This window comes from Rhineura floridana, chromosome 12 (genome assembly GCF_030035675.1).
Source record: "Rhineura floridana isolate rRhiFlo1 chromosome 12, rRhiFlo1.hap2, whole genome shotgun sequence".
Lineage (NCBI taxonomy): Eukaryota > Metazoa > Chordata > Lepidosauria > Squamata > Rhineuridae > Rhineura > Rhineura floridana.
Window position 1 is genome coordinate 8,349,133 of NC_084491.1, and position 16,415 is coordinate 8,365,547.

Sequence of the window (16,415 nt, forward strand, 5' to 3'; positions counted from 1 at the left end):
CGGCATACCAGTGGGACTCTCACGTTTACCCTGAAGTAGGACAGGACAAAGCACAGGCCACTCCAAAACAAGTAGTCAGAAACAAAAGATAGAAGAGAGTATGAACGGAAAGGACAATCCAATGTTTGGGACCTGCGAGGTGTGTGCCATGTTTGTTTTCTTGCCTGAGAACAACATGACATACATGTGCAAGCTCGTGGCGCTGTTGGAAGAAAAAGTGAGAGGCCTGGAACGGCGGGTGGCTACACTGAGCACTGTAAGAGAAGATGAAAAGTTCTTAGACAGAACACTGGAACAACAGCAGCAAAGTGAAGTGGAGGTGGAACAGCAACAGCATGTGGTAGCAGAAGAGGCTGCTTTGGAGAGGAATAATGAAGTGGAGGAAACTCCGTGGGAAAGGGTGACAGTTAGGAGCAGAAGAGCTAGAAGACACCCTTCACCAGTGGAACTATGGAACTGCTTTCAACCACTCGAGGATGAGACTAGAGGACAGCCTGTGGTGGAAGAATTACAGGAAACCCTGTGCGATAATGAGCAAGAGGCTGAAACTCAATCAAGCAGGGGCAATGAAACCACGCCCCACAACAAGAAGAGGAGAGTACTAGTAGTGGGAGACTCCCTGCTGTGTGGGATCGAAACCCAAGTATGTAGAGAAGATCCGTGGACTTGCCAGGTATGCTGTCTACTAGGAGGATGGATTAGAGATGTGACAGAAGGGTTGCAATCACTCAACAAGCTCAACGACAGGTATCCCTTTCTCCTCATCCATGTGGGAACAAATGATACTGCCAAATGAAGCTATGAAGAAATCACATCAGACTTCGAAGCTCTGGGAAGGAAACTCAAGGACTTTGGGGTCCAGATAGTTTTTCATCCATCCTTCTAGTACTTAGAAGAGGAGTAGAAAGGGAAAGAAAAATACTCAGTGTGAATGACTGGCTACGAAGGTGGTGCCGACGTGAGAGATTTGGATTCTGGGACCATGGGCTATGCTTCCTGGAAGATGGACTGCTGGCAAGTGATGGGTTGCATCTCACAAGGACTGGGAAGAATGTGTTTGGCCACAGCATGGAGACGTTCATCAGGAGGGCTTTAAATTGAATCCTAAGGGGCAGGGAGACGTAAACTTGGTGGTGACTGATGAAGACTTGTGCACAGTAACGGGAACAGAGAGATCAGCTCTAATAGGGCCCATTAACAGTCCTCAGAAAAATGTAGTAAGGAAGCCAAGCCACAAATCACATGGTCTTCAATGTCTGTCTACTAATGCACAGAGCATGGGAAACAAGCAGGACGAACTTGAACTCTTAATACAGGAGGGTAATTACGACTTGATAGGTATAACTGAAACTTGATGGGATGACTCCCATGACTGGAATACAGCAATTGAAGGATACAACTTGTTCAAAAAGAACAGAAGAAATAAAAAGGAAGGTGGAGTTGCACTATATGTTTGGAAGTGGAGGAAGCAACCAGAGGATCAGCTATTCTGGACTTGATTCTAACCAATAGAGATGATTTGGTGGATGAAGTGGCAGTTACAGGAACTCTGGGGGAAAGTGACCAGACCATACTTGAATTCTTGATTTTAACAGAAGCAAAAGCTGAGAGTAGCCATATGTGCACCCTGGACTTCAGGAAAGCTGATTTTAATAAACTCAGAGCAATTGTAAGTACGGTTCCATGGCAAGCGACCCTAATGAGAAAAGGAGTCCAAGATGGGTGGGAGTTTCTAAAAAAGGAAATTCTAAAAGCACAACGGCAAGCAATTCCAACAAAGAAAAAAGGGGGAAAACAGCAGAAGAAGCCAATGTGGCTTCACAAAAAGGTTAGAGCTGACCTGAAAACAAAAAAGGACACATACAGGAAGTGGAAAGAAGGCCAGGACACAAAGGAAGAGTACAGGCAGGTATCACGGAATTGCAGGGATGGTGTCAGGAAGGCTAAAGCTGAGAATGAGCTGAGGTTAGTGAGGGATGCTAAAAGCAACAAAAAAGCTTTCTTTAGGTACGTCCATAGTAAAAGACAAAGAAAGGAAATAGTGGCACAGCTACTCAGTGAGGATGGCAAAATGATAACAGATGACAAAGTCCTCAATTCCTACTTTGGCTCAGTCTTCTCCCAAAAAGGGTCTATGACCCTCCTGGGAAACGTGAAGTAGAAGGGACAGGATTAGCGCTTGAGATTGATAGACAAATGGTCATGGAATACCTAATCACGTTGAACGAGTTTAAATTGGCAGGGCCCGATAAACTGCATCCTAGAGTATTGAAGGAACTGGCTGAAGTCTTGAAGTCTCAGAACTGCTGTCTATTATCTTTACAAAATTGTGGAGGACTGGTAATGTGCCGGATGAGGTGAGCTAATGTTGTCCCTATCTTCAAAAAAGGCAAAAAGGAGGAACCAGGAAACTACAGAGCAGTCAGCCCAACATCAATCCCTGGAAAAATTCTAGAGCAGGTTATAAAGCAGTCAATCTGTAAGCACCTTGAAAACAATGCAGTGATTACTAGGAGCCAACATGGATTTATGAAGAACAAATCCTGCCAAACTAATCTTATCTCATTTTTTGATCGGGTAACCTGCCTTGTAGACTGTGGGAATGCTGTTGACATAATATATCTCTACTTCAGCAAAGCTTTTGACAAAGGGACTCATGATATTCTGATTAGCAACCTAGCTAAATGTGGGCTGGATGGAACAACTATCAGGTGGATCCATAGTTGGCTCCAGAATCATACTCACAATGGTTCCTTCTCAAACTGGGTAGAAGTAACGAGTGGGGTACCACAGGGCACAGTCCTAGGCCCAGTGCTCTTCAACATTTTTATTAACGACTTGGATGAGGAGGTACAGAGCATGCGTATCAAATTTGCAATGATACAAAATTGGGAGGAATAGCTAATACTGTGGAAGACAGAAACAAAATTCAAAGAGATCTTGATACACTGGAGCATTGGGCTGAATGCAACAGAATGAAATTTAACAGGGATAAGTGCAAAGTTCTACACTTAGGAAAAAGAAACCAAATGCACAGTTATAAGATGGGGGATACTTGGCTCAGCAATACTACATGTGAGAAGGATCTTGGAATTGTTGTTGATCACAAGCTGAATATAAGCCAAAATTGTGATATGGCTGCAAAAAAGCAAATTCTATTTTAGGCTGCATTAACAGAATTACAGCTTCCAAATCGCGTGAAGTATTAGTTCCCCTCTATTCAGCATTGGTGAGGCCTCATCTTGAGTACTGCGTCCAGTTCTGGACACCACACTTTTAAGAAGGATGCAGACAAACTGGAACAATTTCAGAGGAGGGCAACGAGGATGATCAAGGGACTGGAAACAAAGTCCTATGAGGAGAGACTGAAAGAACTGGGCATGTTTAGCCTGGAGAAGAGAAGACTGAGTGGAGATATGATAGTACTCTTCAAGTACAGTTTGTCACACACAATCTCTTCTCGATCATCCCAGAGTGCAGGACACGGAATAATGGGCTCAAGTTGCAGGAAGCCCAAATTCGACTGGACACCAGGAAAACCTTCCTAACTGTTAGAGCCATACGACAATGGAACCAATTACCTAGAGAGGTAGTGGGCTCTCCGACACTGGAGGCATTCAAGAGGCAGGTGGACAGCCATCTGTTGGGAATGCTTTGATTTGGATTCCTGCATTGAGCAGTGGGTTGGACTTGATGGCCTTGTAGGCCCCTTCCAACTCTACTATTCTATGATTCAAAACTTCAGTCCTCTAACCAGCAAGGCAAAACTACTCCTTAAGTATTTCAGCCCTCACCTGCTACTCCTTGCTATTTCAGCCCCCACCTGAATAATCCAGTCAGTTTTACGGATGGATCCTACTACTGCCACTGAGTACCCACAGACCTCAGTGGTGGAAGTACCTTCCTGTTGGGTTATCTCCTGACAGATGCAGAGACAGACAGGGAATGAGAGAACAGTTCTGTGTCTTACACAGTATACCTGCTTTTCATCATAGAGCATGAGTGTCCATTAAGTGTAGACCTCTGTCTACAGAAACAAGAAATTTCAGAGTGACACAACTCTTGCCAGCAGTGGTTGACTCTTTCAATTCACTCCAACTTCTGAAATTTCCCACTGAAAGTATAAGCACATCTTAGACTGAATGAATTTCCTACCTTGGTCTTAGTGATCATGCAATGTTTCACAACACCAAATTGAGCATGAGACTAGGGTTGTGTACGGACCTCCCCAATCCAATTTGTGACTCCAATTTGTAAATGCAGATCAGGCCCAATCTGGTCCAGACAGATTTGGACCAAATCCCAAATCTGAATATGACAAATCTCCAGAAATCCTACTGACTTACATTGCAAAACCAAAACAACCATAGCTTTCTTGTTTTTTGACATTGGGACATGGAATTTGGAGGCATGGTAGCTCTATATAAGGGATTAAACTGGCCAAGTTGCAGGTGTATAGCTCCAGGGGTTTTCATGCTAGCCATCTTTAAAATTTAAAATGTTTTAAAATTAAAACAGACCTAACGGTTTTGTTTTTTCACAAAGGGACATGTAGCCCCTACGGAGGGAATTAACCCTGCCAAATTTCAGGTGGGCAGCTCCAGGGGTTTTTATGCTAGCCACCTTTAAAGTTTGCTTTTTCCGAAAGTATTTTTTACAAAAGGGTGTGAGTGCTCTGTCATGCCAATTCTTGCGCTCCTTTCTTTGTGGTGCAGCTATGTATTCACAGCTAAAAACTAGATTTCTGTTATTTTTTTTTTTTTCAATAATTTTTATTCAGATTTTCATAAAACATACAAGACAAAATCATAAAACATTCAAAGACAAAAAACAAAATCAAAAATAGTTAAACAAAAAGAAAAAAAAAAAAAAAAAACAAAAATAAAAAATAAAGAGTAAAATATTGACTTCCCATTTGTCAAAGATCAAATCAGTTATAAGTCTATAATATATAACAATCCTGTCTCTTAAGTCATATTATAAAATCACTTTCCTCCAGTAGTTATCTTACTTAATCATCAAATCTCATAAACATTACTTTATTCTTTCCACAAAAAGTCAAAGAGAGGTTTCAATTCTTTAAGAAATATATCTATCAATTTTTTTTTCCAGATAAGCATATCGATTAATCCATCTCATTACTAATTATGATAATCTTATTGTCATAACCATAGTCAAAATAAACATTTCAATTAATCCATCACATCAGAATCTGTTAGATTCAATAATTTCAGTAGCCATTGTTCTATTATCTCTATTAGTTCCATTTTCCATCTTCCATCTTCAGTAGTCTTGTTAAGTCCAGTAATTTCAATATCCAATCTTCCATTATCAGTATTCCATAATAATCTTGCTGTCAAAGCCATAGTCATATAGTAAGAGTCTGATGGGAATTACCTCTATCCCAAATATTTTCTTGCCATCCATTCTGAATAGGTTGCTGAAATACTGCTGTAAAATCATATCTCTGTTCTTTTTTTCAAAATACACTGGGTCATCTCTTAAAAGTTTTTCCATTGTCACATGGCTGCAGTTAATTCCATAGATTTTCTCTATATTGGGCTCCATCACATCATTCCAGTCCAGAAGATTATCCATGCCATTGATAACTTTATCTCTAGAATCTTCATTCATTTCTTCAGAGATAACATTGAGTTCCAAACAATAGATTTTATTTCTAAAGTCCATAGACTCCAAATCTTGTTCCTGTTCCACGTTGGTTCCAATCTCCGGGATCTCCTCTCTCACAGGGACCCCTATTCCAGTCTCCAGGGTCTCCTCTCTCACAGGGACCCCTGTTCCAATCTCCGGGGTCTCCTCTCTCACAGGGACCCCTTCCAGGGTCACCTCTCTCACAGGGACCCTTATATCTTTAATCTCCTGCTTCATTTTACTCAATTCAATTTTCGTTATCTCAATCTCATCCATTATTTTCTGAAACATAGTTATTTCCAGATTTTCAGCCACTTTCTTAATTGCCATTTTAAAAGAAAAATATAGGAAAACCACTTCTTATTTCAGCAACAATTGGGTTAATACTCCAAACTTGGTGACATCACAGTATAAACAGAGCAGACAGCCTTATCTCTCCAATAGTTAAGTAAACAAAATGCAGTTCCCAGGATCGAAACAATTAATGGCAATCGTCAAGAAACAGATTCGTCAAAATAAAATAGACCAAAAAGAGAGTAGTCTCAAAACAGTATAATATTTTTCAAAATAAAAATCTGGAATAGAAATCCCTCTTCTGTGTATATCTTTAGAATGCAAATCCAGGACAGCTTTTTGCAACAAAAACAGAGATAAGCTATTAATTAGTGCGTAGCAGAGAGAAGTTATGGCTCCCCAGTGAGATGTCAAAAACTGATCAATCTGGCAAATCTCTTTTAAACAGCAACAATTTAAGTCAAGTAAAAGAAAAATATAGAAAGAAGGGTGCTTGCCTGTTAGTGCGTTCTCTCTTAGAAGATAAGATGAACGTTCGCTTTAACAGATAGAGCTTGCTGTTGAAAATCCGTCCCACCTTCGTCGGCTGGACCTCGTCCCATAAATTAATGAGATCTGGTCGTCCCAACAAAAATAGGCTTTGAGGTTAATCTCTTCGTTTCTCCCTACCCGGGAGAAGTTTAATCAGTCAAAAAAAAAAAGAAAAAACTGACTGATATATCTGAATAAGCTTCTTTTGAGGCAGGAGCCCGTCTCAAAAGCAGGCACAGGCTAAGTCACCCTTCCCGGAAGTCCCTCAAAACTAGATTTCTGTTATTATGAAGTAATATGAGAGAAAGCAGGCATCATATATGACTAACCGGAATTGTTTACGAGAGTAAAATATAAATCTCCTAACATTCTGTAAACTAACTTGGTAATTGTACTGTTCCTTTGTTTCTGTTTGTTCACTTTTATTAAAAACCTAATAAAAAGATTTATAAAAAAAAGATTTTGAACAAATTTGAGGATTTTTTAAAAATTAGATTTGTGATACTAGACGGAGTAGGCAGCATTAAGCAGGCATTGGCTGGCAACACCATGGACGTGAAATTTGGGGACATGGTAGCTCCTATAGAGGGAATTACCCCTGCCAAATTTCAGGTGGATAGCTCCATGCTAACCACCTTTAAAGTTTGCTTTTTCAAAAAAATATTTTTTTTAAAAGATCCTATCATATAGGGGACAGATTGCCAACAGCAATAGTTAGGGAAAAATAATATTATTTAACATTAATAATATTCACTGTGGTTAGCAACTGGAAATAATAATTCTTAGAGTGCTGGCTAATAGCTTCTCAAAGTCTGGCTGGCTGGCTAATAATAATGATTAACCACTCAAAAGAGCCAGTGTGGTATAAAGGCTAGAGTGTCAGACCTTGGGCAAGTCACAGTCTCTTAGCCTAACGTACCTACAGGGTTGTTGTAAGATTAAAATGGTCAGGCATGCCACCTTGAGCTCCTTGGAGGAAAGGTGGGATATAAATGTAATAACAATAAAAATAAATAAGATAAGCTGGCTGCTTCTTATTTTTGGTTAGCAGCAACAGGAAGATAATAACAATAACAACAACAATAATAATGCATTCAGAACTAACTTCTACTCAGAGCCATATCTATTAATTTCAATAGGTCTACTCAGAGTGGGCGTAGCACTGGATACAAGCCTATGTAATGCTGGAAGTTTTTATGCCAGAAACTGTTATTTTATGAAACTGTGTTTTTAATTGTATTAACATTTTAACCTGGAGAATGGGGATATTGGGCAGCTTTTTACAAATACAGCAAATAACACAATATGCAAAATATATTACAAAAAGCGCAATCGCAAACAATTCCAAAGAGGAAGAAAAACGGAAGACATCGGAAAAAGCCAATGTGGCTACACGGAAGACTGGTGGAGGAGGTAAAAGTAAAAAAGAGCATGTATAAAGAATGGAAGGAAGGACGCATCACCAAGGAAGAGTACCGACGAGCGGCTCAGGCTTGCAGGAATAGCGTAAGGAAAGCTAACACCCAGAATGAGCTGAGGCTGGCGAGGGAAGTGAGGAACAACAAAAAGGGGTTTTTCAGATATGTTCGAAGCAAGAGAAAGACCAAGGAAATGGTGGGACTGCTGCTCAATGAGGATGGCAAAATGTTGACAGATAACAAGGAAAAGGCAGAACTGCTCAACACCTATTTTGCCTCTGTTTTCTCCCAAAAAGGGAACAGTGTGCAACCTTGCATCGGTAGCAATCTCAGTAAGGGGTCGGGATTGCAGTTCGAGATTGATAAGGAGATAGTCAGGAAATACCTAGTTAACCTAAATGAGTTCAAATCTCCAGGGCCTGATGAACTGCATCCCAGAGTACTGAAGGAACTTGCAGATGTACTCTCGGAACCTCTTGCCATCATCTTTGAGAAATCATGGAGAACGGGAGAGGTGCCGGAGGATTGGAGACGGGCAAACGTCGTCCCGCTCTTTAAAAAGGGTAAAAAAGAAGATCCGGGGAATTACAGGCCGGTCAGTCTGACTTCAATACCGGGAAAGATATTAGAATGGATAATTAAAGAGTCCATTGGCAACTATCTAGATGACAATGCTGTGATTAGTAGGAGCCAGCATGGGTTTGTCAAGAAAAAATCCTGTCAAAATAATCTCATCTCTTTTTTTGATCAGGTCACTAGCTTAGTAGATGGTGGAAATGCTGTAGATGTCATCTATCTAGATTTCAGCAAAGCGTTTGACAAAGTCCCCCACGACCTTTTGATTAGCAAACTGGTCAAATGCAGACTACATGGAAATACTGTCAGGTGGATTCACAACTGGTTGGAAAACCGTACTCAAAGAGTGGTCGTCGGTGGCTGTGCTTCGGACTGGAAGGAGGTTTCGAGTGGAGTGCCACAGGGTTCTGTCCTGGGGCTGATACTCTTCAACATTTTTATCAATGACTTACATGATGGGGTGGAGGGAAGCCTTATGAAGTTTGCGGATGATACGAAACTGGGAGGGATAGCTAACACAATGGAAGACAGGAATAAAATCCAAAGGGACCTGGATAAACTAGAAAATTGGGCTGAAATTAATAAAATGACGTTCAATAAAGACAAATGCAGGATTCTGCATTTAGGCCACAAAAACAAAATGCACGGGTACAGGATGGGAAATACCCGGCTTAGCAGTAGTGCGTGTGAGAAGGACCTTGGAATTGTAGTGGATCGCAAGTTGAACATGACCCAGCAGGGTGATGCTGTGGCAAAAAAGGCAAACGCGGTTTTGCGCTGCATAAACAGAGCTATAGTTTCCAGGTCGAGGGAAGTAATAGTCCCACTATATTCTGCATTAGTCAGGCCTCATCTGGAATACTGCGTTCAGTTCTGGGCACCTCATTTTAAGAAAGATATAGACAAGTTAGAGCGGGTTCAGAAGAGGGCGACAAGGATGATAGCCAGTATGGAGAGCAAGTCTTATGAGGAAAGGTTGAAGGAACTTGGCATGTTCAGTCTGGTGAAGAGAAGGCTGAGGGGTGACATGATTACATTCTTTAAGTACCTGAAGGGCTGTCACACAGAGGAGGGTACAGATTTTTTCACTGCTGCCCCAGAGGGTAGGACTAGATCTAATGGTTTTAAGTTGCAGGAGCGTAGATTCAGATTGGACATTAGAAGGAACTTCTTGACAGTAAGGGCAGTTTGGCAATGGAACGGACTGCCTAGGGAGGTGGTGGGATCCCCTTCGCTGGATGTCTTCAAGCAGAGGCTGGACAGCTATCTGCGGGAGATGCTCTAGCTGTGGATTTCCTGCTGTGAGCAGGGGGTTGGACTCGATGGCCTACAAGGCCCCTTCCAACTCTATGATTCTATGATTCTATGCTTAATTTGTACATGTTACAAAATGCAATGTTTCTTAGTGTAGAATTTGGATTTTTTTTTTTAAGCACAGGATACACCTATCTTTCCATTCAGTCACACAGGCAGCAAATATTCCTTAACATATATTCTCCTGGAAATGGTTTACTGTCCTTTTCCTCCCCAGCAGCACTAAAACACTGAAAGCGTTCTTACGGATACTGTTAATGCTTTCCAGATGAGACCATGGGGAGATCTGAGGCTTGTAGGTGACTTTTCGGTTGTCGAACAGGAAAAAAAGGCCTGTATCAGCAGCTGTGGCATCATTTAGCTGCAAGGAAAAGCAAGCATAAATCCTCTAGAGTAGGGCCTGTCAGATAAGACAGATTACTTTGCTATATCTACAATCGTGCCCTATCTGAAGGACTCATAGAGTGGCCAAAAGCAATAGGATATTAATGGCCGGTTCCCCAAAGGACTCACACTAAATCATTTTCCCAAGTGCCCTATTTGAAATAGGTAAGATGTATTACAAAGCATATTTTCCCTATAACAAGATAAAATCATTGGGTCATTCACAGCTACTCATGTTTTGTTCCTCATCCCTCAAACTTTCACTATTTCTCATGTTTCCTTCGTTCTCAAACTGTCTCTCAATCAAACCATCTCCCACAAAAAAGGGGATCCCCCTCCCCATCTGAACTTCCCTTCCCTTTACAACAATGGCAATTCCTTCCACAGCTTTGTAATTAAAGGACAGGACTAAATTCTCCCTGGCTGAAGGTATCCTAAAAAGCAATCAGAGCTGAGTTGGTACCAATGGGTGAAAATGTTACTGGGCCCACCTTTATGTCAGTCAGATACTGAATGGCTGGTTTCTCAGAAAATAGGGCCAACCCCCCTTCCTGGAGCAGCTCCTGATCCTGCTCTGGGATGCAGGTATCTGCCTGGATCTTGGCTTTCACACTCTGCAAGGTTTCTTCCTCTGCCAGAGGATACACATGTACAACCCCCGTTACCATGTTTAGGATATGCACCAGCTGCAAAAAGAAAAACCTGTCAAGCAGGGTGAAACTGAAACTGGGTACATGACACATCCCACCTCACTCTAATTCAAGAATTTGTCCAGAAATGAAGCAACAGATAGAGCTCAACATTAGTAAAACCACTGGCTGCCAAAGTGAACCCAAGGATAATAGGCAGGCGTAAATTTTGCCTCAAAGCAACCCAGATTCTGCTCATGTAAGCATTTGCAAAGGGAATTTTTGGCATAAACAAGCCACCTCTCAAGCGCATTCTGAGGTGCTGCAGCCACATGGAGCATGGCACCACACATAACTCTACATGACTAACTTCTGCTTATCTCTCCCTGTAGCAGCAAGAAAACTAAATGAATTTTTGAACACTAAGTGGCTTATGGGGAGATTTCAAATCTACTTCAACAGGGCTGTGAAATGACTTTTAACAATGTTTTCACATTTAGATATAAATTTAAATATTTGCCATCCCCCTTTCCAAAGAAAATCTCTGCCCAAAGTATTGTACAGTAAACAATCCAAAAGACTCCTATTCAGTACATCACTCTGTAAGATAATATACTGAATACAGTAATGCAAGTTTCATTAAAAATGTTTACAAAGTTAAGGAAAAGCTAACTGGTGACAATGAGTGCATATAGCATTACCTTGCAGAAATACACAAACATAAGGATGGAATGATCTGTAAATTTCAGTTCTCTGTTTCTCATTATTCTAATCTAAAATTCTGTTCTCCACATTTCTGCAGCAATTTGCGATTTAAAAAAAAAACTAATGAAAATTATTCACTATTTTAGTACAAATCTCTCCCACTAAGCACATTTTTGTATGCAGTTTTGATTATCGTACACATTTTTGCAAGCTATTTCTCTCAATATAAAGCATTTTTGTATGTTATTTTCACCAATATATTCATTCTGTGCACATTTCCCCTAATATATGCATTTTTGTAAACATTGCTTGGTTGAAAAATTCAGGTAAATGTGCATTTCAAAGGATGGCTGCATTTTTTCCGGGCCCAATTCAAGGTGTTGGTATTAACCTTTAAATCCCTATATGGTCTCGGCCCAGTTTATCTGATGGAGCGCCTCCAGCGCCACCAACCATGCCGCCCAACAAGATCAGCCACACAGGACCTTCTCTCAATCCCGCCAACTAAAACAGCTAGGTTGGCGGGGACAAGAGAGAGGGCATTTTCAGTGGTGGCCCCCACTCTCTGGAACTCCCTCCCGTATGACCTTCGACATGCCCCTTCCCTGAATGTATTCCGCCAAGCTTTGAAGAGCTGGCTCTTCAGACAGGCCTTTGGGACTTCCGGGGAGGGTTAAATTTTTACGACCAATAGCCTACTACTCTGTACTGGAACTGTTTTATTGTTATATTGTATTTTATGATGTATTTTATTATGATGTAATGTATTGTTGTTAAATTGTACGTCGCCTAGAGTGGCCATTGGCCAGATAGGCGACCCACAAATTAAATTATTATTATTATTATTATTTTTGTTCTATTATTTTGGAAAGTGTGCATGTGATAAATTCTGCTTTAAGTGTGAACTGAATCAAATTTCTCCAATCTCTAACCTGAATACACATACATTGTAATTTATTTGAGCAATTATACTGTATAATTATACTATCTATCTATCATTCTGTCACTTTTCAGGGCCAAGCCCTCACAAAGTGATGTACACAGAAATAAAACAATAGGCCCTCAGGTAGAGTTTGAAGCACTGAGTTGATACATACAAATGTATGCATGTGGGATACTGAATTAGAACACCAAAATGTTCTTAAGGAAAGGCCAACAGTAAAAAGACAAGTTTTTAAAGCCTCCCTGAATGCCAAAATTAAAGTGTCCAAAGGAATGTTAAGCAGAAGAGAGTTCCATAATAGTGGGGCCACCATCGAGAAGGCTATGCCTTGTGTGCTCACCTACTTAATCTCTTTCACCGGCTGACAAACAAGCAGGACTTCAACCATGGATCTTTGATTATGGGCAGGCGCATATGAGTGCAAGTGATCCTACAGGTAATCCTATACCGAACTATTTAGTGTCTTAAATTTTGAACAGGAGTATTTTGAACTGGGCTTGGAAATACAACTGGCACAAAAGTGTTTTCAGATGTTCAGAACCTCTGGCCCCATTTGCATCCTGGTGGCTGCATTTTGCACCAAGCGAAGTTTCTGTATAACAACTGCTCCAATAAGCCACTTTAGATTTTTCCCTATATTAGGATGTGGACAAGGTGCTTGGACAGGTGCGGGCGACCACTTCTGCTCTGGATCCTTGCCCCTCATGGCTAATAAAAGCTAGCAGGAATGGAACAGCCGGCTGGGCCAAGGAGGTGATTAATGCCTCTTTACGAGAGGGAGTGGTCCCATCCTGCCTGAAACAGGCGGTGGTGAGACCGCTCCTAAAAAAACCCTCCTTGGACCCTGATAATTTGGACAACTATAGGCCGGTAGCAAATGTTCCATTCCTGGGCAAGGTCCTAGAGCGTGTGGTCGCTCGCCAACTCCAGGCTCTCTTGGATGAAACTGATTATCTGGACCCATTTCTATCGGGCTTTCGGCCGGGGTTTGGTACAGAAACGGCCTTGGTCGCCCTGTATGATGACCTCTGTCGGGAGAAAGACAGAGGGAGTGTAACTCTGTTGGTTCTCCTTGATCTCTCAGCGGCGTTTGATACCATCGACCATGGTATCCTTCTGGAGCGACTTACGGATTTAGGAGTGGGAGGCACTGCTTGGCGGTGGCTCTGCTCCTATCTCGGGAATCGTCTCCAGAAGGTGATGCTGGGGGAACATTACTTGAGTCCCTGGGTACTCCAATATGGAGTCCCACAGGGTTCAGTTCTGTCCCCCATGCTTTTCAATATCTATATGAAGCCGCTGGGTGAGGTCATCAGGAGTTTTGGAGTGCGTTTCCAGCAATATGCTGATGATACGCAGCTCTACTACTCCTTTTCATCTTCGTCAGGTGAGGCTGTTGATGTACTAGACCGCTGCCTGGCCGCGATAATGGGCTGGATGAGAGCTAATAAACTGAAACTCAATCCTAACAAGACTGAGATGCTGTTGGTGGGAGGGCCCTCTGCCCAGATGGTTGACGTTCGACCTGCCCTAGATAGAGTTACACTCCCCCTAAAGGAGCAGGTACGTAGTTTGGGGGTCTTATTAGATCCGCTCCTGTCACTTGAGGCTCAGGTAGCCTCGGTGGCACGGAATGCATTCTACCAGCTTCGGCTGGTAGCCCAACTACGACCCTATCTGGACAGGGAGAATCTCGCCTCAGTTATCCATGCTATGGTAACCTCTAGATTGGACTACTGTAATGCACTCTACGTGGGGCTACCTGTGAAGACGGTTCGGAAACTTCAGCTAGTGAAAAATGCTGCGGCCAGAGTTCTCACTGGGACAAAGAAATTTGACCATATAACACCTGTCCTGGCGCAGCTGCACTGGCTACCGATATGTTTCCGGGCCAGATTCAAAGTGTTGGTTCTTACCTATAAAGCCCTAAACGGCATCGGACCGCAATACCTGGTGGAACGCCTCTCTCGCTATGTACCTACCCGTTCACTACGCTCGACGTCGAAGGCCCTTCTCCGGGTCCCAACTCATAAAGAGGCCCGGAGATCAACAACTAGATCTAGGGCCTTCTCGGTGGTGGCCCCCGAACTATGGAATGCCCTCCCAGACGAGATACGCCTGGCGCCTTCTTTGTTATCTTTTCGGCGCCAGGTAAAAACCTACCTTTTCGCCCAGGCTTTTTAAACATTTTAAATTTAATTTTAAACCTAATATGGATTTTAATTTATAAACTCATGGCAATTCTATTTCGGATTTTTATCATGTTATATTTTTCACACTTGCTCATATTTTAATTGTGATTTTATTTGTTGTACACCGCCCTGAGAGCTTTCTGCTATAGGGCGGTCTAGAAATGTAATAAAATAAAATAAATAAATAAAATATATGGTGCAAGAAGTCATAATGAAAGGAAATAAATAGCAGCAAGTTGGTATGTGCTGACCCCCTCTTTATTTCTTCCTTATTAACAGAGCATACTTTTAAATTCAGGATATCATCCAAAGCCTTGAAACAGCCATTGGGGCCATATGCAGGGTCAGTGCCTCTCTGCCGTGGATGCAATTTGAGCATAAGCTGTAGCCATTTCTCCAGTCGATCAGCCAAAACACTGTGAACACAAGCATGAAAAAGGAAGAGTTGCAATGAAGAAAACATTGAAGCAGGTGGAATTAATCAAACCTCCTCTCTAAGCCTCATTTCTGCAGTGAAGATTGACAAAAGTGTATCTTTTGGAGACATGGGGGATTCGGTACAGTTGCTAACGTCTCCTCATGGCTTCTATTCACTGGGTTAAACATTATCTCTCACCTAACCTGCCTCACAGGGAGCACCACTCTGAGCCATTTGAAGGAAGGGCTAAAGTACAATTACAATGAACAAGCCAACCCCTTTTCCTTTGGCCTCATCCTTCATCCATGATGCAAATAAGCCTAAAAGGAAAAGCCAGATTTCTCTAAATATTTTCCTCAAATCCAGGTTTTAACAGCCATAAAATAAGCAAAGAAAAATAATTAACAGCAGCTGATTTGCATAACTCACTGTCACGTCCATGGGATTTGGAGGTTGTGGTTATAGAACTGGATACAGAGAAAGCCCCAGCTGGCCTGTAAATAGGCAACCAGCTTTTCCTTGATGTGTAAGTAGTTCCTTACCTGTTCAGATTGTTGGGGTATGGCAGTTTGCTAGAAAATTTCACTTCTCCTGACAAATCTTCATAGACAACAATATCTAGTTCACTCTTCTTTCGGACTTTTGCATGCCTAAGAGAATCAAGGTATTATTACGGTTATTACGGTTTATTAATATACTGCTTTTTAGCCAAAAGGCTCCAAAAGCAGTGAACAACAAATTAATACATAGAAAGATTCAATAAAAGTATAATAAATACAGTAAATCAGTAATCAAAAGACATGATAGGTCCCACCTACACAGCAAACCAGACAAAATATGATGTTGATTGACTTACCTACGACTGTCTCACCCATCCCAATCACTGCCTTTCATACCCACCTTCAGCTCTAGTCACTATCCCTCTCTTCTACATCAGGGCAAACAAGTAGACCTGCATGCTTCGTTTATCAACCCACTTGCTGGTCCTCCCTGCCCTACTACAAGACGCTGACATTACAGTAATAGGCTGCAGGAGATTTGATGCCAATACTACTACCACCACCACCACCACCAAGCTCTAATGCCACCCACTAATCACACAGGATATGTATCTGTGAGCTGCATGCAGATACAACTCCACAGCATTCCACCTTTTGCTTGGAAGATAGGGTAACTCGCATCCCTCACCTCTGGGTGCTCCAGGTTTTCACAGTGGAGCAAGTTCACCCACAACCAATTACCCAGGAGGATTGCCCTCCCGCTCTTCAAAGGATTGACCCAAAGGGATGACTGGGGCTGGCTCACTGGCAGCAACCTAACTCCAACAGTGCCCTCCAGATAAATAGCTTTTCCCCTGGA

The 16,415-nt window shown here is 41.9% G+C and overlaps 1 protein-coding gene across 2 annotated transcripts in view; it reads right to left on the reverse strand.

The window, feature by feature from the left end:
• IKBKB (inhibitor of nuclear factor kappa B kinase subunit beta) overlaps window positions 1–16,415 on the reverse strand; it is a 44,958-nt gene that overhangs the window by 14,041 nt on the left and 14,502 nt on the right. For both annotated transcript variants that reach the window (XM_061592394.1, XM_061592393.1), the window contains exons 8-11: window positions 15,599–15,706; window positions 14,925–15,054; window positions 10,661–10,855; window positions 10,032–10,146 (exon numbers count right to left, since the gene is read on the reverse strand). In XM_061592394.1, coding sequence (XP_061448378.1) covers window positions 10,032–10,146; window positions 10,661–10,855; window positions 14,925–15,054; window positions 15,599–15,706 — 548 coding nt within the window. The remainder of the gene's footprint in view (window positions 1–10,031; window positions 10,147–10,660; window positions 10,856–14,924; window positions 15,055–15,598; window positions 15,707–16,415) is intronic.